At 41.3% G+C, this 25,410-nt stretch overlaps 2 protein-coding genes and 1 long non-coding RNA gene across 5 annotated transcripts; 1 reads left to right on the top strand and 2 right to left on the bottom strand.

The window, feature by feature from the left end:
• Positions 1–342: 342 nt before the first annotated feature.
• Positions 343–4,381, top strand: LOC125720873 (zinc finger protein 862-like). 2 transcript variants are annotated; one of them, XM_048996771.1, is made up of 9 exons: positions 343–1,075; positions 1,328–1,514; positions 1,623–1,665; positions 2,126–2,245; positions 2,357–2,512; positions 2,748–2,892; positions 3,432–3,591; positions 3,685–3,823; positions 3,924–4,381. In XM_048996771.1, exons 1-9 carry the CDS (start codon positions 505–507, stop codon positions 4,182–4,184), a joined length of 1,782 nt encoding a protein of 593 aa, XP_048852728.1. In that variant the 5' UTR covers positions 343–504; the 3' UTR covers positions 4,185–4,381. The 2 variants fall into 2 exon arrangements, with proteins under 2 accessions (XP_048852728.1, XP_048852727.1); XM_048996770.1 differs by having other exon boundaries at positions 1,623–1,962.
• Positions 4,382–4,583: 202 nt separating this feature from the next.
• On the bottom strand, positions 4,584–21,545 carry LOC125720895 (SERTA domain-containing protein 2-like). Its single transcript, XM_048996805.1, has 2 exons — positions 21,151–21,545; positions 4,584–7,087 (listed from the first exon to the last, which is right to left on the bottom strand). Exons 1-2 carry the CDS (start codon positions 21,282–21,284, stop codon positions 6,532–6,534), a joined length of 690 nt encoding a protein of 229 aa, XP_048852762.1. The 5' UTR covers positions 21,285–21,545; the 3' UTR covers positions 4,584–6,531.
• Positions 17,048–19,962, bottom strand: LOC125720904 (uncharacterized). Of its 2 annotated transcripts, XR_007385592.1 has the most exons (4): positions 18,493–19,962; positions 18,166–18,271; positions 17,986–18,044; positions 17,048–17,261 (listed from the first exon to the last, which is right to left on the bottom strand). It is a non-coding gene; the product is annotated as an uncharacterized LOC125720904 (long non-coding RNA). The 2 variants fall into 2 exon arrangements; XR_007385591.1 differs by having other exon boundaries at positions 18,166–19,958.
• Positions 21,546–25,410: the final 3,865 nt, after the last annotated feature.

Raw genomic sequence — 25,410 nt, 5'->3', positions numbered from 1 at the left:
AATCCCATCCAATAGCAATGTTTGCACCCAAATTCAGGGCTCGAAATTGCGACCATTTTGGTCGCATATGCTCCCGAAATTTCATCTATGCGACCTCAAAATATATTTGGGAGCATTGGTGCGAGTGCATGTAATTGTTGTCGTGCTACCTGTTTTAATTTCTCTAAAAAATGTTAACAGTACATGTGCGTTCTGTGTGCTGAATGCTGATACGGTGACCGTTCTGCCGTTGAGATTTTAGATTGGTTAATAATAGCTGTCAATCACTCAGTCAGGTGACGGCGCGAACTACAGCGGGGAAATATAAATATAAAGAGGTGAAGAAGCGGGAAAATGAAAAGAACACTGACAGATTTCTTTTGCAAACCACCTAAAGTTACAAATAATGGCGCTGGTGATAGTGATCATGTGGTGAATGTTGATTCACCAGCCGAAAAGAAGGCGTACAGTTTTCGGAGAGAATGGTTGAAAGACTTCGAGTGGCTCCGCTATGAAAATGGCTCTATGCACTGCATTCACTGTAAAACCTGTGGGACGGAGTTTGCAGGTAACACAGCGTTCGCCACTGAATCTACGCACTTTAAGCGCGAGAGCTTGGTCAAACACGGTGAGAGTGCCAAACACAAGAAATGCAGGGACAAATGTGTGGCAAAAACTTCAGTATCATCAGGTTCGATCGTTAAGGCTTTTAATCGTCAGGATACTGCCAGCCGTTCCGCGCAGTTGGCAGAACTGAACGTAAAATTTAACACCGCATACACTATCGCCAAAGAAGAGCTCGCCTTCACTAAATTTAAACCCATGTTGCAGCTAATGAAAAAGAACGGTATTGCAATTAACATGACATATGCAAATGACAAGTCATGCGCCAATATCATCGGCGTAATAGCAGATACCATCCGTGAGAACACTGCCGTTAAAGTATCATCAGCCCAGTACATCTCATTCATGATCGATGGAGACACCGACCTGTCTGTCAAGGAGTGCGTGATTGTGTATGTCCGCATCCTGCTTGACGGACAACCCACGACCATCCTCATCGGGCATGTTGAGGTGGAACATGCTAATGCTGATGGTAAGTTGTTTCTTCTTCTTCTTTTTTCTAATTAATTAATTAATAGCCTATTTGGTATTGCATAGTTGCATAGTTATATATATATAATGGCAGTATATTAGTCTACTCTATTAATTTCACTTGTAAAAATTGTATTTAGTGTCTTACTGAATGTGTTTGTTGGTTTTTATATTATAAATGGATTTGTTTGTTAAAGTGTTAATGATGTTCGACCCATTTAAACATGTATTTAACTAGTGGGAAATATTTTAGGAATCTATGCAGCCTCTAAGTCAGCATTTGCTGGTCTTGGGGACTCGTGCCACAACTGGATGCAGAAGACAGTGGCTATGGGAGCTAATGGAGCAGCTGTGAATCTTGGGAAGAAGGGAGGTGTATCAGTGAAACTCCAAGAGGAGGCAGGAAAGCATATCATCCCATTTCACTGCATGCCTCATAGGTGAGCTGATAATGGTCATTAACTCACAGGTTGACAAAAAACTAAGGCTTTCTGTCTTGATAGCAAACTAAATTTTCAGATTTGTACTCTATTTGCCCATTATTTTAGATTGGAGCTTGCCCTACTCTCTGCTCAGAAGGATTCACCTTGGGTAGGCAATGTGTACAACCTGCTCCACTTAATTTGGAAGACCTATCACTTCAGCTCTAAATCCAGAAGGGAATTAAAACGCCTTGGAGTCGAACTGGGTGTATCGGTGAACAATCCAGGTGGTGTCAAGGGCACAAGATGGTTGCCACATGTGTCCAGGGCATTGGATGTGCTCCTGAAGCAAGAGAAGAAGGAGGGGACCCTGGAAGATTCTGGGCAGTACACAGCAGTATATGCTCATATGGACCACCTGGCTGCTTCATCAACAAATGCTGATATAGCTGGCAGAGCAAAGCATGTCAGTGTAAAGTATGGGTGGGAATGATCATGGCCTTTGAAACTGTGTGGAACTTTACCTGCTCTGTCATACCTGTATAAATAATTATCTGCACAGTGCTATGTCTTACATGTATAGATATTGCTCATGTAAAGGTATAAATTTATTGTTTTCCTCTTTGTAGATCAAGGAGACAATGGAGGATGGCTCATTTCTGGCTTTCTGCCATTTCTTGGCAGATTTATTTTCTGCCATCAGTAAATACAGCTTGTTACTTCAAAGAAATGATGTGATCCTCCCCCAGGTAAGCTTTACCTTGTGATGAAACAATCAATTATACCATTATTTGAGATCTCAGTTCTTTGCCATGTTAAGACTACAACAAAGTTATGTTTAGATGGAATCACATTAACAGGCAGTCAGCAGCTTGAGGAACCTGATCCTCAACGTTGAAGCAATGGCTGTGAGGCCATGTCCAGGTGGAAAGCTGGCTTCCTTTCATGCAGCCATGAAAACGCAGAGAGATGCTAGGGAGCAGGAGCAGGAAATGCAGCCTCAGTTTATGTTTCGGGTACAACCTTTATAAAAGCTTTTCAAGCGTTCAATTGAACATTCAGTTGATGGTCATACAGGAAAGTCTTACTGATCATTTTAATTTGTGTCATGTAGGTAGGTGTCTTATGCAGACAGGATATTACATGAACTGTAATGTTTTTAGTGTAGTGTAGTGAAATTATATATGAAATTAAGAATTTAGAATCATTTCATTAGTTTTCAATGTATACTCTTCATTTTAATTTGTCAAGGGAGTTCCTTTGAGGAAAGGAGAGGCAGAGAATATGGCTAAGGATGGACCAATCAGTCAGACTGCTCCCAGACTTCAGAAGCAGATAGAGACCACCGTTGCTGCAATAGTTAAACAGCTTCATCTTCGATTTAGCAGCCTGCTTTGTATGTTATTAATCAGGATGTGTAACAGAATATGTAAATGACATACTTTTGGTAACCTACATTAAAATAATTAAATTATTCATCATAAAACTAATAATTAAAAAAAAAAACATTAAAACATTATTTAAAAATATGTGACCCTGGACCATAAATAAGCTTTCCGTTGATGTGTGGTTTGTTAGGACAGGACAATATTTGGATATACAGCTATTTGATATCTGGAATCTGAGGACGGAAAAAAAAAAAATTATATATCAAGACTTGCCTTTAAAGTTGTCCAAATAAAGTTCTTAACAGTGCATATTACTAATCAAAAATTAAGTTTTGATATATTTACAGTAGGACTTTTACAATATATATTAATGGAACATGATCTTAATATTCTAATGATTTTTGGCATAAAACAAGAATCAATAATTCTGACCCATACAATGTATTTTTGGCTGGTGCTACAAATGTACCCCAGCGACAAGACTGGTTTTGTGGTCCAGAGTCACATTTTATTACAGAAATGTCTTTTTATTGCTTTTTTTTTTTAGGTCAGGAGGAACATGGAATGGACACTTCAGTAACCAAAGCAGTCAAATGTTTTCACGTGTTCAACCATGATGTTTGGCCAGAGACAGCAGAGGAGTTGGTTGATTATGGAATAGAGGAGGTGACTTTCCTGTTGGACCATTTTCAATATGTACTGGAAAGGTTAATATTCAAAATACAGACTTCTGATTGTTTGTGTTAAAAGCTTTAACATTAAAAAACCAACCAGTGACACTTGGATTGTATTTCATTAAGGAACGGCTGTGACTGTGCCCTTGCCATGGAGGAGTTCCAGACCTTGAAAACCCTAGTGTTCATGTCTTTTAAAGACAAGAGCTACCACAGGTTATGGGAAGTCCTTCTAACCAAGGAACCCTATTCCTCAGATTTACAGGTAGGCTAAGCAAATTAATGTCACAGTAGTTAGATTATCAATGTATTTTAGGCTAAATACTTCTACCCTGACAATGAAATTAAAATTATTTTTATTTCAGAACATCCTTCATCTAGTAAAGATCATGTTAGTCCTTCCTGTATCCTCAGCGCAGTGTGAGAGGGGGTTCTCTATCCAAAAGCGCATAAAGTCAGACATTAGATCTTCATTACACCCCAACTCGGTAGAAGATCTAATTCGAATCAGCGTTGAGGGACCTCCTTTGGAAGCCTTTGATGCTTCAGCCTCAGTCAAAAGATGGATGTCAGAGGGACAGCGAGCCAAAAGACCGAATTTCAAATCCTGGCCACAGGATATGTAAAGCTTCAGTGATTTGTTGTAGCTGTTTGTTGTTAGTATTGATTGGTGTAGTTTTCAAATTAAAGAAATCTGTTAATATACAATTTGTAGTTGTGCTGCTCATTAATTTTTGGTGGGTGCTCCTAAATTTTTGCTGGTGCTCCTAACTTTTTGAAGTTGGGAGCACCAGTGCTACCAAGTAAAAAAGTGAATTTCGAGCCCTGAAATTCATAATATTGAAATAATAATAAATGTTAGGGTTTTAAATTTTGATTTTACCAATAAGCAGCACAGAACAATTCAAACACTTCTGCTTCGAAGATGAGGTGTCAAACTACAAAGGAAGTAAACCAATAGCATCAACAGTAGCATTTCAGGTTGTATGACAATATAAGAGAAATTAACCTTGACAACAGCTTGATCAACTTCACACATTTATTATCAAACTGCTACTGTGATATTTCATACAGTATAAAAGGCATCAGGATGAATGTTAAACTACAGGAAACAAACATTTTACAGACTGCTAAATAACTTGCAAATGAAGATGTTTAAAGATCATGTGACCTTTAGAATTTAATATTTACCTACTGAAGAACCCACAGCTGACCCCCCCCCCCCCCCCCAAGAAAATAATTCTAAGCTCATATTGCACTTGGGAAGTGACTCAATCTATTTTGCTTTAGGTTTTCATACCAAAAGAAGGATGTGGATTGAGATAATAATGGATAGAAAATGCTGCAGGAATTTGTGACCGCTCCCCAGGACACATAATGCACAAGGCCACACTACATGCTCTGCTTGTCATCTTCTTGCTGCGGTCTGTACAAAGGCAGGGAGCTTCAGGGGAGGAGCCTGTAGCCAGACAGAACCACTCTGCCCCAAGATCCCACTATCATTATGGCTACTAAACATCACTAGATGTTAGCTGTCCTACTTTGACAGTTTATTATTAAAAAGATAAATGTGTAATACTGACAATGACCAGAAGAGCTTTCAAATGAATTAAAGGGTGAACATAATTGGAACCTAGCACTGGTATATGCCTGTGACTCAGTACTAGACAACAACCCAAGCCTAGTGAACAACTTAAATTAAATATTAAATACAATAAAATCCATAAATAAAATGCTTATGAATACTAATGGACAAAAAGCTTTTAAAGCTTAAAAGTAAAGATTCTTGGTAAGGAAAAGGGTAGTTGGAGACAAGTCTGTGCTGAGGTGGGCTCGCTGGTTCTGACAGACTACTGCGCTCATTTAACAGAATTCAGTGTAAGCAACTCTTCATAAAATGCTGGTAAGGGAACAAGCATGAAATCTTCCTGAGGAATCACGCCACTTAAGAAACAAAAATGAAGGATGCTACTGCATGCAGTTTCTAAAACCTGGCTACAGTCCAGGAGGCCCATGGAAGGCGGTGGGGCTTCTCTATCACCAGTTCTTACAGAAGTAGGTTCCCCCCCACCCCCTATTGACAGCCACAATGTTGCTGGACATCCCAACAGTTCACATCACCTTACACGTTATAAGGAACCCAATTTAAAATCATAACTATTCTAAAAATGCCACAGTTAGTTTCAAAAGTACTCACTGGCTCATTTAGGCCAGGGCCAACAAATGCTGGTGGGGGGAGGGGGAAATTAAAATGGCTTATTCAAGGACACAATCACAACAGTGGATACGTCTTAGTTCAGAATTTGATCCCATTGCATCAGCTTTCTGTGTAATAGGCACAATGTTGCTCTCTGGGCAATTACAGAAACTGTAAACGTTTCACGAGTGACAAGAAAATTGTATTAATTGCACACAAACCAAAGTGATATTTGCAGGGGCTTGTCTTCCTCTAAGACACAAACACCAGTCCACTGCAAGCACTGAAGGCATGACAACTGTGGAGATTGCACAAAGTGGGCTACAAAGGCATAGATAGCTCCTTGTGACATGAGAAGAGGTAGAGTAAACTGAGTGTACGTGCCGAAGTCCACCTCACTAACTGAAGCCCAACAGGACACATGGAACCATTTAGAGACACACTGAAATTTTTGAGACATGTCCTGAATGTCTTCACAGAAATAAGCTGCTCGTTTCTGTATATAGAAGCATGGCTGCTCCTCTGCTTAAATGGCAGAAAGCTTAAGGAGCCTGAGGTAAACCTTCTGAATGCCAGTCAGCAGTAACACTGATTCTCTGGCCTAAAACGTGCATCATTCTACAGTAGGTGTCAGGCATAATATCCTTTATATAAATATATTAGAGCATTTCATAGAAAAAAATATAATCATTCAGTTCTAAAAACAGCAATTCTGTTTTTAATTTAAAAAAATGGCAAAAAAACAAGAGGAACACCCACATTGCAATCCATAGAATTCAGGACTGGACCAGGATCTCCATGATGTGGTCCAGGTCACTGAGGTCTGAAAAGCAGAGCTGGAGGGCACTAGCTGGGGTGCAACTAGATAAGACCTTGAGGCCGTCATCCAGCACTGACGACTGGGATCCCAATCCCCAAGTTGAGGGGAAGACCAGGGCACAGGTATCTGCCGTGTCATACATGGATGTATCAATGTCTTCAAAGATGTCATCTAATGCCAAGTCTGTCAAATAGCTGGTGGAGTTTGTAATCTCAAAGGAACCAAAAAGCGAGTCTGCCGCATCCTCAGGAACAGATCCTTCCTCTTGAAGCACACAGGAAGGTGTGAGACTGGGAGAATCTCCATTCTCCTGCTGCATCTCCTCCTGAATCTGCCGGAGCGTGTTGGCCAGCAGCACAGATCGATGCAGGCTGGGCTCTGCATGTGTGTGGACACTCTGTAGCTTGTCCAGACAGAGATCCAGCACAAGCTGTCGCTGCTGAGGGTACGGCAAGCACAGGGCTTCCTCTGTGCAGCTCAGCTTACGCTTGACACCATGTCCCACCAGGTACCTAAGGGAGGGAATATACGTCAATAAAGAAACCCATCAAATAATTTGCTAGAGACAGGTGTTTCATGGATGTGCTATCAAAGCAGCAGAAATAGCGATGAAAATAAAACTGGAGGGAATAACACTCCACAGATCAGGCAACACTCTTCTGAACTGCAGAGGAGCAGCCCCTTCCTAAAAGCTACAGTTCCATTCATATGACTCTTGAATTACATACTCCCGTAATGCACTAGAGCTGGGAGGTATGACCAAAAATTTATATCACAGTATTTTTCAAAGTTATATCGGTTTCACGGTGTACGACCGTTTTTTTTTATTTTTATTTTTTTTAAGTATGACTTAAGGACCCATTTTTGTTCCCACATTAGCTATATTATTTATTTTAGTCATTGTGCCTATCTGCTACCTATCTGCTAACTGCTTATAGATAAACAGCTAATGTTAAGGTGTGCACCGGCCAAGTTTACATTTTTGATGTGTTTAATAGTTCAGTGTTGCTGGAATGTGAGCTTTACTGACCTCATAAAATTTCTCATAAAGACCAGGATGTCGGTCTTTAAGATGCTTCGCCAAGTTTGACGTGCTACTTGACTTCACTTTTGTGTGTTTTTTTTTTTACTAAAGCAGCTTGCAAAGTGCCTTCAACTGCAGCATATGTCATGTTCAGCCAACTCGGTATGCGAGCGTTAACCAGCGCAAATGTGTTCAGTGGCTATTGAGAGGACAGGAGGGGCTGCACTGAGCGAGTGTGTGTGCCTGCGCTATAGCAATGCTGTGTGAAGTGTGGTGAATGAGGCAAAAACCGCACTGTTGGTGTCAATAATGGTGAAAATGAGTATCTAATCAGATACTAATTTTTTATATCGATTAGTATCTGAGAATCAATTTTTTGACCCCAATGTTTCATTATTTTCAACTCCAGTGTCAGCTATATCTTCTGTTTCTGATCTTTCGCAGTACATTTCACTGGTGCAGCAGTGAAAAAGGTCCCCCCTAAACAGTTTTGAACTGCGCCACTTTCCGAACATTGTTTAGGCTTAAAAACAGCCTTTAAACCGGTACTGCATATTAAGAAAAATTCATATCATAACAATAATAAAAAATGATTTTCGTTATGAACCGGTATACCGCCCAACACTACACTAGACAACACAGTGACTATCACTAGCCTGCACACCATATGTGCTACTCTGCAGCAAGATAAACATACTACTCAACATCCGGAACCTTCCATTTACTGAAAAACCACTGCAGCAGAAAAATTCACACTGGGAACACACAAAGATGGGTGTGCTGGTGACAAGACAACCAAGGAAATGGACTGCTGGGCACCTATTTATATAGAGAGCAGTGAGAGATACTTCTGATGGGAGCATACAGTAATTCTACTGTCTACTGTGTATATTTATACCATTCTGTGTACACATACAGTGGGGCAAAAAAGTATTTGGTCAGCCACCGATTGTGCAAGTTCTCCCACTGAAAATGATGGCAGAGGTCAGTAATTTTCATCATAGGTACACTTCAACTGTGAGAGACAGAATGTGAAAAAAAAATCCATGAATTCACATGGTAGGATTTTTAAAGAATTTATTTGTAAATTAGGGTGGAAAATAAGTATTTGGTCAATTCAAACAAGGAAAATCTCTGGCTCTCACAGACCTGTAACGTCTTCTTTAAGAAGCTTTTCTGTCCTCCACTCGTTACCTGTCTTAATGGCACCTGTTCGAACTCATTATCTGTATAAAAGACACCTGTCCACAGCCTCAAACAGTCAGACTCCAAACTCCACTATGGCCAAGACCAAAGAGCTTTCGAAGGACACCAGGAAAAGAATTGTAGACCTGCACCAGACTGGGAAGAGTGAATCTACAATAGGCAAGCAGCTTGGTGTGAAAAAATCAACTGTGGGAGCAATTATCAGAAAATGGAAGACATACAAGACCACTGATAATCTCCCTCGATCTGGGGCTCCACGCAAGATCTCATCCCGTGGGGTCAAAATGATCATGAGAACGGTGAGCAAAAATCCCAGAACCACACGGGGGGACCTGGTGAATGACCTGCAGAGAGCTGGGACCAAAGTAACAAAGGTCACCATCAGTAACACACTACAACGGCAGGGAATCAAATCCTGCAGTGCCAGACGTGTTCCGCTGCTGAAGCCAGTGCATGTCCAGGCCCGTCTGAAGTTTGCCAGAGAGCACATGGATGATACAGCAGAGGATTGGGAGAATGTCATGTGGTCAGATGAAACCAAAGTAGAACTTTTTGGTCTAAACTCAACTCGTCGTGTTTGGAGGAAGAAGAATACTGAGTTGCATCCCAAGAACACCATACCTACTGTGAAGCATGGGGGGGGAAACATCATGCTTTGGGGCTGTTTTTCTGCTAAGGGGACAGGACGACTGATCCGTGTTAAGGAAAGAATGAATGGGGCCATGTATCGTGAGATCTTGAGCCAAAACCTCCTTCCATCAGTGAGAGCTTTGAAGATGAAACGTGGCTGGGTCTTCCAACATGACAATGATCCCAAACACACTGCCCGGGCAACAAAGGAGTGGCTCCGTAAGAAGCATTTGAAAGTCCTGGAGTGGCCTAGCCAGTCTCCAGACCTCAACCCCATAGAAAATCTGTGGAGGGAGTTGAAAGTCCGTGTTGCTCGGCGACAGCCCCTAAACATCACTGCTCTCGAGAAGATCTGCATGGAGGAATGGGCCAAAATACCAGCTACTGTGTGTGCAAACCTGGTAAAGACCTATAGTAATCGTTTGACCTCTGTTATTGCCAACAAAGGTTATGTTACAAAGTATTGAGTTGAATTTTTGTTATTGACCAAATACTTATTTTCCACCCTAATTTACAAATAAATTCTTTAAAAATCCTACCATGTGAATTCATGGATTTTTTTTTCACATTCTGTCTCTCACAGTTGAAGTGTACCTATGATGAAAATTACTGACCTCTGCCATCATTTTCAGTGGGAGAACTTGCACAATCAGTGGCTGACCAAATACTTTTTTGCCCCACTGTATCTATACTTTCTCCTTAAGTCTAGCAAAAGTGTATGTCATGGGAAACACCAACAGAAAAGGGCCAGCATGATCACATCACTCAGATTTGGTGTACGAAGGATCTTGCAAAAGCTGGATAACAGCCAAAATTGGTAGAAGTTACAGAGCACAGCAAGTGAGGGAGCAAAATACACTCAGCAAACTAGCATAGTGTCGATGTCCCTATCCATTATGTAACGGGGGCCAGACAGAGAGCCTTCACCACTAAGAGGGACAGCCAGAGCTGATCAGACGCAGAGCTTTATTCCAGCGCAAAACAGGATGATGAAGCCCCGGGAACTGGGGGCACATGAAAGGTCTCTTACCAAAGCTGCAATGTAAAATACAAAACCAGCTCTTACAGGGAGAGATGTACATCAACAACACCTTTGTTGCTGCGTTTGCAACATGTTTGCCCTTCTGGACGTTAGTGTCCAGTCGGACTTCATCTGCGAGCGATGTAAGCTAGTGGACTCGCTCATGGTCAAGGTTCGCGACCTTGAGGAGCAACTGGCTCTCATCCAATGCAACAGTGAGTTAGAGGAGCAAGTTAGTACGCCTTTTAGGGAGAAGGTGTGTACGCCACTAGCCGGGAGGGGGGAGAATGAAGAGCAGAGAGGTCGAGAGAGCTGGGTGACCGTAGGTCGTAGACGCAGGAAAGGGCGTACACACGTTGCAGAGGCGGCATCACCTGAGGTGACTGTGTCGAACAGGTTTCAGGTTCTTCCAGCTTTAGAGCCGGAACGGACTGGGGAGGCAGGTGGGCCCTTGGGCACTGAGGAGCCCCCTCCCCCCAGGAAGAGGGAGGTTGTGGTAGTGGGGGATTCCATTATTAGGGGAGTAGACAGTTATGTGTGCACGCGTGATAGAGGGTCCCGTACGGTGTCTTGCCTGCCTGGTGCCCTGGTAGGAGACCTTCCAGATCGTGTGGATAAGCTTTTGGCCCCAGCTGGGGTGGATCCAGTTGTCGTGGTGCATGTTGGCACCAACAACATAGGCAAGGGCAGAAGGGCTGTTCTGCAGGATAAATTTATAGAAGTCGCCAATAAGCTTAGAAGCAGAACGTCCACGGTGGTATTCTCCGAAATACTCCCCGTGCCACGTGCAAGTCAGGCTAAGTTAGCTGAGATAAGGAAATTAAATGCGTGGCTAAAAGGATGGTGTAGGAAAGAGGGGTTTAGGTTTATGGGGCATTGGAGGACCTTCTGGAACAGGTGGGACCTGTTCAAGCCGGATGGGTTGCACCTGAACCATAGGGGAACCAGTGTATTGGGGAGGCGTATGTGTAGAGTAGTTGAGGAATGTTTAAACTAGGGACTGGGGGGGCAGGGAGGTTAGTTAACTATGTCAGTGGGGGGAAACTGAAAGCCCCAAATAATCATATTGTAAGTGGGCACCGTAATAGGCCTACCCTTTATTGTCTGTATTTAAACGCCAGAAGTATTAGGAATAAAATTCATGATTTAGAGGCTTTTATCTCATCGGACTCTTATGATATTATAGGAATAACTGAAACGTGGTTGAGTGAAAAGGATGGACAAGAATATAATATGGATGGTTACACGTTGTTCCGTAAGGATCGTATAGGAAAAAAGGGAGGTGGTGTTGCAGTATATGTAAAGGAAAACTTGCAGGCAAGGGAACTTACTGATAAAAATAAAACTACGGAAGCAATATGGGTAAAATTAGATGCTAAAAACTCAAATAGCCTAATTGTCGGTGTTTGTTACAGAACACCTAATATAGCTGCTGAGGAAAGCAGATTGTTATACAGTGATATTAGGACTATGAGCAATAAAAATGATGTGGTAGTTATGGGTGATTTTAATCTACCAGGAATGCAGTGGGACATTGTCACTGGCTCTTCAGAAAATGAACTGGAGATGGTGGGATTAGTACAGGACTGTTTTTTTACTCAGTTTGTTAACACCCCTACCAGGGGAGATGCCATTCTTGATCTTGTTCTCTCTAATAACCAGGAGAGGATTGGTAAATTAGACGTTTTAGAACCACTTGACAGTAGCGATCATAACATGGTCAAATTTGAGGTTAAGTTTAGTGTTCGAAGAGCTAAGTCCAAATCAAAAATATATAATGTTAGGAAGGCTGACTTTAAGTGTATGAGACTAAAACTAGAAACTGTGAACTGGATGGAGTTAAATAACAAAACTGTTGAAGAGGCCTGGGAATTTTTTAAAAGCACATTATTGAAAGTGCAAGAGGACTTCATACCTGTTTCCAGCAAGAATAAATCTAGGAAATTGCAACCTAGGTGGTTTACTAGGGAAATAAAGCATAAAGTAAGGAGGAAAAGGGCTTTGTTCCAGCAATGGAAAATGTCTGACGATGACAGAATTAAGCAGGAATATCTAAGTCTACAGGCTGAGTTAAAAAATATTAGACGAGCTAAAAGAAATGTCGAAAGGATGGTTGCATTGGAAGCTAAGGATGACGTTAAAAGTTTCTTCCAGTATTTTAACTCTAAAAGAGCTCTAAAACCTGAAATTACTAATCTGCAGGATAGTAAGGGTCTTATAATAGTAAACGACATTGATATAGTAAATGAGTTCAATGCTAGTTTTGCACGGGTATTCACTGTTGAGGACCTTAGTAATTTACCAGTTATTACCTATCCAGCATCGTCTATAGCTTATATATATATATATATATATATATATATATATATATATATATATATATATATATATATATATATATATATATATATATATATATATATATATATATAACTGAAGCAGATGTTTTGCAAAGCCTAGCTAAGCTCAAAATAAATAAATCACAGGGCCCTAATGGCATCTTACCTATAGTGTTAAAAGAGATGAGGGATATTATTTGCCGACCCTTAACTTTATTGTTTCAAAAATCCTTATCTGAAGGTGTGGTACCTTCTGATTGGAAGCACGCCTTCATAACGCCTATTTTCAAAAAAGGGGATAGAAGTAATTTGTCTAACTATAGGCCAATCAGTCTAACTTGTATAACTGGTAAAGTTATGGAGGCTATAATCAAAGAGAAAATGGTAGATTACCTGGACTCCAATAACATTTTGCGGGATAGCCAGCATGGATTTAGGAGAGGTAGATCCTGTTTAACAAATCTGTTGGAGTTTTTTGAGGAAGCTACTCAGGAAGTTGATGATAAGAAGGCCTATGATGTCATCTACTTAGATTTTCAAAAGGCTTTTGATGTTGTCCCCCACAAGAGGCTCCTACTTAAACTCAAAGCGACAGGTATTTTAGGTACCGTAGCGACCTGGATTGATAACTGGTTAACAGATAGGAAACAGCGAGTAGTTATAAGAGGCACAATGTCACAGTGGGCTTGTGTTCATAGTGGGGTACCGCAGGGTTCGATTTTAGGACCACTATTGTTCCTAATTTACATAAATGATATGGATACCAATATATACAGTAAACTGGTGAAATTTGCAGATGACACCAAGGTGGGTGGTGTAGCACATACTGAATTAGCGGCTCAGCAGCTACAGCGGGATCTTGATTTAATTAGTGACTGGGCCGATACCTGGCAGATGAAATTTAACGTCGATAAATGTAAGGTACTCCATCTAGGGAGCAGAAATATAAAGTACAGGTATTTCATGGGTGTCACTGAAATAAAGGTAGCTGATCATGAGAAAGACCTTGGTGTGTATGTTGATGCTTCCATGTCCCATTCTCGCCAGTGTGGGGAAGCAATAAAAAAAGGCCAATAGGATGTTGGGGTATATCTCCAGGTGTGTGGAGTTTAAGTCAAGGGAGGTAATGCTAAAATTATACAATTCCTTGGTGAGACCTCACCTAGAATATTGTGTGCAGGTTTGGTCACCATATCTTAAAAAGGACATTGTGGCCTTAAAAAAGGTGCAGCGTAGGGCCACAAAAATGATTCCTGGTCTTAGAGGAATGTCATACGAGGAACGGTTACTTGAGCTAAATCTGTTCAGTCTCAAGCAAAGGAGACTGAGGGGGGACATGATCCAAGTATATAAGATTCTAACAGGTTTGGATGCTGTTCAACCAAATAGTTACTTCAGCTTTAGTTTAAATACACGAACTCGTGGCCATAGGTGGAAATTAGCGGGAGAACATTTCAAGCTGGATTTAAGGAAGCACTTCTTTACACAGCGTGTAGTCAGAGTATGGAATAGCCTTCCTGATAATGTAGTGCAAACTGAATCCTTGGGTTCCTTTAAATCAGAGCTAGATAAGATTTTAACGACTCTGAGCTATTAGTTTAGTTCTCCCCAAGCGAGCTTGATGAGCCGAATGGCCTCCTCTCGTTTGTATAGTTCTTATGTTCTTATGTATGTTATGAAAAACATTAATTAAGTTCTCAGACAGGAGCAGAATACGTATATTACTGAATGCAGTATAGTATTAATATAGTAACGACTTCATGGGACACACGGACGTGAATATGTGACACGTACAGGGAGCAAACCACAGATTTTATTTTTAACAACTCACATTAGATAACACCACTCTGAAATTTGCTCCGATTTTTCTCGTACCAGAAATAAAAACGTCCGTAAAATAAGATCAAACAGTCGAATGCAGCACATACTTAAGACGCTGGTAATTCGGGCGCACATGAATTACTATTCTCAAGTAGGTTTATATATCTAAAATCTAGACGACAGTACGTGGTGCCCAAGCAGACAGAATGACCGGTGTTATGCCGAAAAAGGCATCCCTGCCGTAGAATGCATGCCTGTCTCGGGAGCGCGCACCGCTGAAAACAGCGAAACGAAAGCTCTTTTTTGTAATGCGTAGAAATGATCGTTCCTGTTTACTTAAACTCATAAAACGCACGTAACACATCACATGACGTTGTATTTTGTTACAGATATATAACACAAAACAAATAAAATAGATCGCTGATCTGAAAAGTATTTGTTACTTAATGGGCTGTCACTGTTAATATCGATTCAAAAGTTCAAAACAGCAGACATGAACGTGGCAATTTAAAGCTTGTTACATTATAAGTGTGTATCAGATGCACAGCAACACTGTTTTTTCACGGGAAAAAAAATTGTTACTCAATCTTTTTAAAATGTCTGGGTCTCGTTTTAATTAATGGCTAAAATAGTGTTGCACCATGTAGCTCAGATGACACTGACCTGTCTCTAAATTGTATTAGTTAGACGTGCATGGGGTTAGTGCAAATATAATGATGAAGTTGGTTCTTGATGAACTTTTTCTGCGGGGGGGGGGGGGTGCTTTTTGTAAACAACTTACTCTATAAATAGGGAGGTGTAAAGACAATTTCTCCATGAGTATCAATGAATTATCTATTATTATTATTATTATTGTTGTTATTGTTGTTATGTACTTGATGATGGGAGCTTCACAAATCCAAGGGGATGCCTTTTTCGGCAAGCACCTGCCGGAAAAGGCATCCCCCTGTTAAAACGGGCTGTACTGCACCTACACTGCTGAAACTTGCACAGGTAACTTAAAACTCTCTCAAATACAAAGTCCTAAAGGCACTTGATGATGGGAGCTGCAGAAATCCAAAATCCAAGGGGATGCCTTTTTCGGCAAGCACCTGCCGGAAAAGGCATCCCCCCTGTTAAAACTGGCTGTACTGCAGCTATGCAGCTGAAACTTGCACAGGTAACTTAACACTCTCTCAAATACAAAGTCCTAAAGGCACTTGATGATGGGAGCTGCAGAAATCCAAAATCCAAGGGGATGCCTTTTTCGGCAAGCACCTGCCGGAAAAGGCATCCCCCTGTTAAAACTGGCTGTACTGCAGCTATGCAGCTGAAACTTGCACAGGTAACTTAACACTCTCTCAAATACAAAGTCCTAAAGGCACTTGATGATGGGAGCTGCAGAAATCCAAAATCCAAGGGGATGCCTTTTTCGGCAAGCACCTGCCGGAAAAGGCATCCCCCCTGTTAAAAATGGATCTACTGCACCTACACTGCTGAAACTTGCACAGGTGACTTAAAACTCTCTCAAATACAAAGTCCCAAAGGCACTTGGTGATGGGAGCTGCAGAAGTGCAAAATCCAAGGGGATGCCTTTTTCGGCAAGCACCTGCCGGAAAAGGCATCCCCCTGTTAAAACTGGCTGTACTGCAGCTATGCAGCTGAAACTTGCACAGGTAACTTAACACTCTCTCAAATACAAAGTCCCAAAGGCACTTGATGATGGGAGCTGCAAAAATGCAAAATCCAAGGGGATGCCTTTTTCGACTTGCATTTCTTGGCTTTGTTTCCATAGTCTTTCTTTGCGTTTAGTTTGGCTCTTGTTAGCTCTTGTTTCACCTGCCTGCCTTTGTTTTGACCCATCATTGTCCTTGTTACATTTTCCTTTTGAGTTTCTATTATAATTAAGTCCCCTTGGTAAAATAAAGGTAAAATAAGGTAAAATAAACTTATCAAAATAAAGCATAGTGTAATTGTATATGTACTCGTAACTACAGTCCATTTAGTCTTACATTGTATTACATTTTTTTCACAATCACAATGAAATCTAAATGGAGTAATTTTACAGTAGTGTTAAAATGATGATAGGACACCTTTCTCTGTATTATAGTTTGCCATAACATTGTTGGCTTAGTAATCATGCTAATAACATCGTATTTTATGTTTAAAAGAAGTTATGTGGTTTTGAGGGCAGTATATGGTGAAGAAGTAGAAAAGTTTAATTTTGTTTTAAAATTACAAGACAAAAACAATACTCAAATTATTCAAATTTCTCAAACAATAAAAAAAATAAATAAATAAATAACATTGATAAATAGTTCCAAACAAAATAATAATACAATAATTTGAATAACAATAATAATAATAAATAATAATAAATAATTATTATTTGTACAAAATAAAATTACAAGAACATGAACAAATAAACTAATAAATAACAAATTGCTCCAAATTAAAAGAACAAGAATTAATAATTAATCAATAAATAACTAATTTTTCCAAATTAAATGAACAAGAACATAAAAAAATAAATGCAAACAACAATTAACAAAAAAAAAGCAAGAACTGAACATTTATTTACATGCAGGGCACAGGTAGTTCTTGTGCAGTGGCGGCCTCTGTACGCACTCATGGTGGTACCACCTCCCACAATTATCACAGCAGATCTGAAAAAATAAAGTGAAGTGATTATCATTGATGACACAGCACAGCACACAACAATGTGCCCTACATGTTCAGCCCATATGTGACATCATAACATAGCAGCTTGCAGCTATTATTTAGTGCCTGGGGAGCAGTGTGTGGGTATAGTAGCTTGCTCAGGATATTTTGGTGGTACTTTTCTGACTTGGGATTTGAACCTGAAACCTTCCAGTCACAAGCACACGTCCCTAACTAAAAGGTCACCAATGCCCTTAAATCACCACTTCTACTGCTGAGTGCCATATTTTGTTTTACAGCAGCTATCATATCCTTTATAACTAATGTAATACACTAAACATTACATTGCTAGTCTGGCACAAATAAATCATCTTTATCCATCTGGGTAATTAGAATTTACATATAGTTCACATATTAGGCCCACTATATGAAAGTAATGATGTAGGTTCTCAGTAGGCACTACAATACATCATACACCTCAACCTGCCCCTTTCCATCCTCAAAAAAAACTAAACCTTAAGTCTATGGACATTATCCTAAGATGTTCAGATTACATATTTCGCATTATTCATCCTTACCGAGTACCTAAAAACATAACTAAATTTTGTATTATTATTATACAAAATATAATATATTATTAAATTTTGTATTATTATATTGACGACTTGACAATGAGCATCTGTTACAATGTCAATCAACATCTGATTGTCATTATACTGTAGAAATTACCCAATTTGGGTCTTCATTTTCATCCAACCCACAATAATGACACAGGTTGCTGAGATTGTCTGTGAAGATAATACATACATAAACATTAACAATATGCATTTCAGAAGAAAATTTGTGCATGGTAATATCAACATCACCACCGAATACACACATTTCAGAACATCACTAAGTCTAGCATACCTGATTCTTCAAGAAGTTTCATTGCAACATCCCACCTCATCTGGTTCACAGCCTCCTCTGTGGTCAGGATGTTGATTGGCACTCCCTTCAAGATGCACTCAGCAAACTTAAGGGCATTGTGAGTATTTCATCAGGATAAGGGAGCATTAAAATACACTATAAATGTTACCCTCATGATAAACAAAATGTAAATCTTGTTTTATATATCATATGATACTTTAAAAACTACCTTCAAGCTTTTAAAAGAGTTGACGGTCATTTACTATTTCTATTTAATTTCACTGATGTTAATGCTGATAACACAACAGAAGTCCCTTGTACACTTACTTTTAAAGTAAGAATGCCACATGATGAACCGTCTCGCTGACGTTCATGTGGCAGAGCACTGCAGGGCCATTTGGACACATTACACCCCTTTTTCCACATGAATGCCCTTTAAATCTTTAAAAGATTGCCCCGTTCACTGAGCTGGGCTTCTCCAAATTGGGTGCGATGGGCGCTCCTGCAGGAATATTCTGAGACTTTGCTTTTTGCTTGCCTTCCATCTGGGATTTCGCTCTTTCCACAGAACGTATGTGTTGTGTGCTGAAATATCCATAATGTTATAAATTAGGGAAGCAAGATGTTTTTCTTTTGCAGCTGTGGTTTGCAATGGGCTGGTTTATTGTATCACTTTATTTTTGTTTTTAGTTTTGTTACAATCTAGTATAATTTGTAGCTTTCTGTTTAGCAGCGAAAGCGTTTACTTTCTTGTGGAATGTGCTCATTAAAAACGTTTTTTTTGGGATATAGAACACAGTTATTGTATTATGTGCAAATACGAACTTTGAAGAGTACAGCCACCGCAACTCTGGACGATTTAGGCACACAGTGCATACTATCGTAAGGCAACGTTTGTGGTGGGAAAAAAATTAATCAGCAGTAATACTTTGCCCTCTAAGCCCACCACTAGATATTTCCAGCATTATTCCTTTGGTAAAATAGTTTTCTCTTGCCTTCCCCGGAGGCTTCTCCATACATGTGACAACTTTATGGCAGTAATTACTCTGGGCACCTGACTATCTGGTTTCAAAGTTTTGGCTCTTATCCTTTGTCAGTGACCAAATGGTAAGATAGCAACAGATACTAAAAATTGCATCACAACAGGTAAGGACCAGGCACAGTCATTGAGTAGAAAAACTGTGGCCACAAGCATACAAAGATATAATACCACAAGCACAAGCCATTACATAATAGACATTTTACAAAATTTTATATTGGCTGAAAACTAACTATTTTAATCGCCACATTAGATTACACATAAGGTATGACTCTTTGCAGTAAAGAAGACATAGATCATATTTGCAAATTATAATAAAACATATTAATAAAACTATTCCAACTATTCCAGTTTTCACTGGGGGGATGCCTTTTCCGGCAGGTGCTTGCCGAAAAAGGCATCCCCTTGGATTTTGGATTTCTGCAGCTCCCATCATCAAGTGCCTTTAGGATTTTGTATTTGAGAGAGTGTTAAGTTACCTGTGCAAGTTTCAGCTGCATAGCTGCAGTACAGCCAGTTTTAACAGGGGGATGCCTTTTCCGGCAGGTGCTTGCCGAAAAAGGCATCCCCTTGGATTTTGGATTTCTGCAGCTCCCATCATCAAGTGCCTTTAGGACTTTGTATTTGAGAGAGTTTTAAGTTACCTGTGCAAGTTTCAGCAGTGTAGGTGCAGTACAGCCCGTTTTAACAGGGGGATGCCTTTTCCGGCAGGTGCTTGCCGAAAAAGGCATCCCCTTGGATTTGTGAAGCTCCCATCATCAAGTACATAACAACAATAACAACAACAATAATAATAATAATAATAATAATAGATAATTCATTGATACTCATGGAGAAATTGTCTTTACACCTCCCTATTTATAGAGTAAGTTGTTTACAAAAAGCACCCCCCCCCCCCCCCCCCCCCCCCCGCAGAAAAAGTTCATCAAGAACCAACTTCATCATTATATTTGCACTAACCCCATGCACGTCTAACTAATACAATTTAGAGACAGGTCAGTGTCATCTGAGCTACATGGTGCAACACTATTTTAGCCATTAATTAAAACGAGACCCAGACATTTTAAAAAGATTGAGTAACAATTTTTTTTCCCGTGAAAAAACAGTGTTGCTGTGCATCTGATACACACTTATAATGTAACAAGCTTTAAATTGCCACGTTCATGTCTGCTGTTTTGAACTTTTGAATCGATATTAACAGTGACAGCCCATTAAGTAACAAATACTTTTCAGATCAGCGATCTATTTTATTTGTTTTGTGTTATATATCTGTATTTTAACAAAATACAACGTCATGTGATGTGTTACGTGCGTTTTATGAGTTTAAGTAAACAGGAACGATCATTTCTACGCATTACAAAAAAGAGCTTTCGTTTCGCTGTTTTCAGCGGTGCGCGCTCCCGAGACAGGCATGCATTCTACGGCAGGGATGCCTTTTTCGGCATAACACCGGCAGACAGAAGCCACTAGTCGGCACGCGAAGGTCAGCCTACCGCACCGGTGAGTCACTTCCCACCAGGAACCAGTTCCATAACACCCACTTCCTACCCATCAGCAGAAGACTCGGGACTCGAAGAGTGAGGGGTGTCATAGTCCGGACCGCGTCGAGAAGATCGTGAGGTTCCGCCGAGCTACAGCCGTCTACCGGACACTAACCGGTACTAACTAAATTATAAAACATGTCCAATAATATGACATTACCTATTTCCCTGGGACAATTTACACTGTTTGGTAACGTAATTTAGTTAGTTTGTTCGTAACTTATAATGGCATAACTCTCTACCGAGCGTCAGTCACTCATAACCACACACATACGCCGACCTAAACGTATGACTTACAAGCAGATCAGGCCTTAAACGCTAAAAGTAACCGGCCGGGCAACAACGTTATAGAGGTGATACCGGCGAGTCAGCTAAACGGCCAGCGGAGCCGAACCACAGACTTACCGTGAAGAAGAGAGTGCGTCCCAGGGATGGCTGGCCTCCTTCACAACGCCACCTACGTCCAGTCGACAAACGGTAGCTGCTCGAACGACGCTCCGCTTCATCGAGGGCTCGTAAAACAGTTTGCGCTGTCCCATAGCAGCATTATGGGGGACTAAGAGCGGGAAGTCGGAGCTAACAGACTACTTTAAATTACAGATTAACCCTCGTGTGAAGCGATCTGACTTTGTATATTTACTCCAGGAAGACATTTTATAACATAACATTTTTTGTTATAAAGCACCTCATTTTATCAAGTACGCTTCATATGACTGACTAACCAGCTAACTAAACGTTACTCAATTCAAACTACAACAGCCCTTTACCGCCTCGACCAGAACTGCAAGATCTAGCAGAACATACGTGAAAGACACTCAGCTGATCGATGCAAGTCTGATGGGAAGACGCCGATTGGCTGCCAGAACACATAGCGTAAGCAGTAGTCGTATTTCATTGGTTGCTTGCTTTCTGTATCCGTTGTGCTTTGCTTATGCGTCATGTGTATGTCCATCTCGGCCGTGGAAGACGTGATCGTTTTAAAATGCTGATTTAGCAAACGTGAATGGGGTCATCACGCCCGATATCTTCCCGCCGTAGCAGACGTGCGCGCAAATAATCGGTTTGCTCAGTGTATATACAAAATGTATGCATGTAAGATATACCCCGGAATTCCACCGAATTCGCGTTCCGGCTGCGACATGGTTTTGCACTGTCCGCTGCACGTCCTCAGCCCCCCACTAAAAGCGTTTAAGAAGCGGAGTGTTTTGTCGAACACTTCTTGAATTTTTGTTCTTTTACTATGGGCAAGTTTTTTACGTAGTTAAAGTGTTTATTTTTGGCCGTTGTAATTGTTTATTGCTGTTAATTTCTACTTTGTTGTGCTGTACTCTACAATGTTAATACAGTTATGTCCAGTTATGAACGACATGGATCGAAGATTGTGACTGTAGTTGTTAAAAGTACATTCATCCAAACAAAAATACATTCATTATAATTATTTCCTATCTACGTTTCACATAGTTTACATAATTGGATGTATAACTTGTACAGTCTAAAAAAGATCGAGCGGTTCAGGATGCATTTCACTACGTGTTGTACTTTGTATGACTATGTATGTAACAATGAAATCTTGAATCTTGAATCCAGTGCCTGTTTACCGGTGGAATCACTAGCATTTATCCTCCTTCTTTATATTTAACATCCTCTGGTTAGCTGCTGCCCCTATGGCAAACGGTTTTAACATTAAATAAGTAGGCGAAATATGGCAAGCCAAATTGTCTTTTATTAATATAAGGCTTACTCATCATAACTTAATTCATACTAGTAAAAAAATTATTGTTACTAGTAAAAAAAGTGCATCTGTACAATTTGAAAATTTTTTTCTTGTAGAAATTGAATTGTCGGCCAATTCAATTGTGAGGCAAAAAGACAATGGAAGTCAATGGGAGTATTTGACTAGTAAAATGGAATTTTGGAACACATTTTTACTAGTAAAGATGCAATTCCTTCTAGTAAAAATGATCATTCTTATAAGAACATAACATAAGAAATTTACAAATGAAAGGAGGCCATTCGGCCCATCAAGCTTGTTTGGGGAGAACTTAACTAATAGCTCAGAGTTGTTAAAATCTTATCTAGCTCTGATTTAAAGGAACCCAGGGTTTTAGCTTGCACTACACTTCTCAAACTCAAACTAATTTTAAAATGTTCTCCCGCTAATTTCCACTTACAGTCACGAGTGCTAGTATTTCAACTAATATTAAAATAGCTATTTGACTGAACAGCATCCTGACCAGTTAGAATCTTATACACCTGGATCGTGTATTGATGTCTCCTTTACTGGAGGCAGATTCAGATTCAGCTCAGCTAACCTCTCCTCATAAGGCATTCCCCTAAGACCTGGAATCATTCTCGTTGCCCTGTGTTTGCACCATTTCCAAGGCAGCAATGTCCTTAAGGTACAGTGACTAAACATGCACACAATATCTTAGGTGGGGTCTTACCAAGGAATTATATATTTTTTATTGCTTCCCCACACTGGTGAGAGTGGGACATGGAAGCATCAACATACACACCAAGGTCTTTCTCATAATCAGCTACCTTTATCTCCGGGGAACCCATAAAATATCTTTACTTTATATTTTTGATCCATGCATGAATTACCTTACATTTATCTATGTTAAATTTCATCTGCCAGGTATCAGCCCAGTTGCTAATTAAATCCAGATCCCGTTGTAGCCTCTCTGCTGCTAGATCAGTATCTGCTGCACCACCCACCTTGGTGTCGTCTGTAAATTTAACCAGTTTACTGTATGTATTGGTGTCAATATCATTAATGTAAATTAGAAACAATAGTGGTCCTAAAATTGAACCCTGCGGTACCCCACTATGAATGCAGGCCCACTGTGACATTGTGTCTCTAATAACTACTCGCTGCTTTCTGTCTGTTAACTACTTTTCGATCCAAACTGATACAGTTCCTAAAATCCCTGCAGCTTTGAGCTTAAGAGCCATTTGTGGGGGACATCAAAGGCCTTCTGGAAATCTAAGTAGATAACATCATAGATGTCCTGCCCGGCTCGTCCGCTCCTCGTGTGTGCCACGGCCCCTGATTACCCACGTGTGCTTCCCTGATCGTCTCCAGCTTTGTCCACTTACTTTGATTAGTCCCGTCCTATTTAAGTCCTGGTCTTGCCTGTTTCCCTTGTCTGTCATTGATGTTTGTATACGTGAGATGTTTCCCAGTCCGCGTTTCCTTAATAAATCCCCAGTATTTCCCGTATTTGCCTGTCTGCCTGCTCCTTGCACGCCTTACCCGCACGATCGCCTGTCTGCTCAACCCTGATCATGACAGAATGACAGACCACAAGAAGAAAAAGAAGAGACAGAGGAGGAAGAATGTCCCGGTGGAGCCGATCTATCTGGGCGCCTGCTCGCTCTCCAGCCCCTGGCTACCTCTGGAGGGAGAGGAGGAGGAGCTCGTCCTGGGTCAAGACCTGGGACCACTCGGTCTGGGACCCTGCTCCCTGGCTAGGCTCTGGGCTCCGAGTGAGGACGAGGAGGACGAGCCCTTCGTATTCCCGGACCTGGAGCCCATCCCCGCAGAACAGCTGCCGCCCCTCGAGCGGTATGATTACTGGCCCGAGTGGCTGGCAAATTGGGGAGGGAGGAGAGCGGCGCGAGACGCCATCCCACGTGTGCCCTGGCGTCTTAAAGGGGCCACGCCAGTCTCGCTGGCACAGGACCTGCCAGTCCCGCCGTCTGCAGCAGCAGCTCCGTAGGCGCTCCCTTTGCCTCTGCCTGCTGCAGCCCCCCAGCCAAAGGTGCCCTCTTTGCCTCTACCTTCCACTTGCGCTGCGCCCCAGCTGGAGGTCCCGGATGAGCCCCTGGCCCTCGCCAAGCAGTTCTTCACCCTCCAGGGACTTTACTGGAGGGTGATGGGGGAACCGGCCACACGGGGCTCCCCGGAGGGGGAACAGCTTGCCGCGCAGCTGGGGCGGGATTTCGCCGCGTTCTCTCCCGCCACGCCTCTTAACAACCTGGAGCGATTGGCAGAGGATCTCTTGAGGCTGATCACGCTCCGATGAGCGGAGGACCCCGCTCCCGTGCAGCCGCCACTGCCTGCGGACCCCGCTCCCGTGCAGCCGCATCTGCCTGTGGCTACCGCGCCCAAGGCGCCCCCTCTGCCTGCAGTGATCATGACAATAGACCTTTTTGTGATCAATTTTTCTTGTAGCGTCCTCAAAGAACTCAAATAGATTAGTTAAACAGGATCTACCTCTCCTAAATCCACGTTGGCTATCCCTCAGAATGTTATCTGAATCCAGGTAATCTGCATTTTCACTTGGATTATAGCTTCCATTACTTTTACAGTTATGCAAGTTGAACTGATTGGCCTATAGTTCGCTGGATTACTTCGGTCCCCTTTTTTGAATATGGGTGTTATATTAGCATGCTTCCAATCACAGGGCACCACACCAGCAGATAATGATTTCTGGAATAGTAAAGTTAAAGGTTTGCTAATAATATCCCTCATCTCTTTTAAATCTATAGGTAAGCTGCCATCATCCATCCATCCATCCATTTTCCAAGCCGCTTATCCTACTGGGTTGCGGGGGGTCCGGAGCCTATCCCGGAAGCAATGGGCACGAGGCAGGGAACAACCCAGGATGGGGGGCCAGCCCATCACAGGGCACACTCACACACCATTCACTCACACATGCA

The sequence above is a fragment of the Brienomyrus brachyistius genome, unplaced genomic scaffold (genome assembly GCF_023856365.1).
Source record: "Brienomyrus brachyistius isolate T26 unplaced genomic scaffold, BBRACH_0.4 scaffold27, whole genome shotgun sequence".
Taxonomy (NCBI): Eukaryota; Metazoa; Chordata; class Actinopteri; order Osteoglossiformes; family Mormyridae; genus Brienomyrus; species Brienomyrus brachyistius.
Note: the sequence above shows the minus strand (reverse complement) of the source record. Positions and strands in the feature narration are given on the sequence as shown.

Coding starts and splice junctions, on each gene's coding strand:
- LOC125720873 (XM_048996770.1), top strand. CDS start 505: ATGCACTGCATTCACTGTAAAACCTGTGGGACGGAGTTTGCAGGTAAC. Junction 1,076..1,327: donor GGAACATGCTAATGCTGATG/GTAAGTTGTTTC, acceptor GAAATATTTTAG/GAATCTATGCAGCCTCTAAG. Junction 1,963..2,125: donor TAGCTGGCAGAGCAAAGCAT/GTCAGTGTAAAG, acceptor TCCTCTTTGTAG/ATCAAGGAGACAATGGAGGA.
- LOC125720895 (XM_048996805.1), bottom strand. CDS start 21,284: ATGGGACAGCGCAAACTGTTTTACGAGCCCTCGATGAAGCGGAGCGTC. Junction 7,088..21,150: donor GACGCACTCTCTTCTTCACG/GTAAGTCTGTGG, acceptor TCCCTCCCTTAG/GTACCTGGTGGGACATGGTG.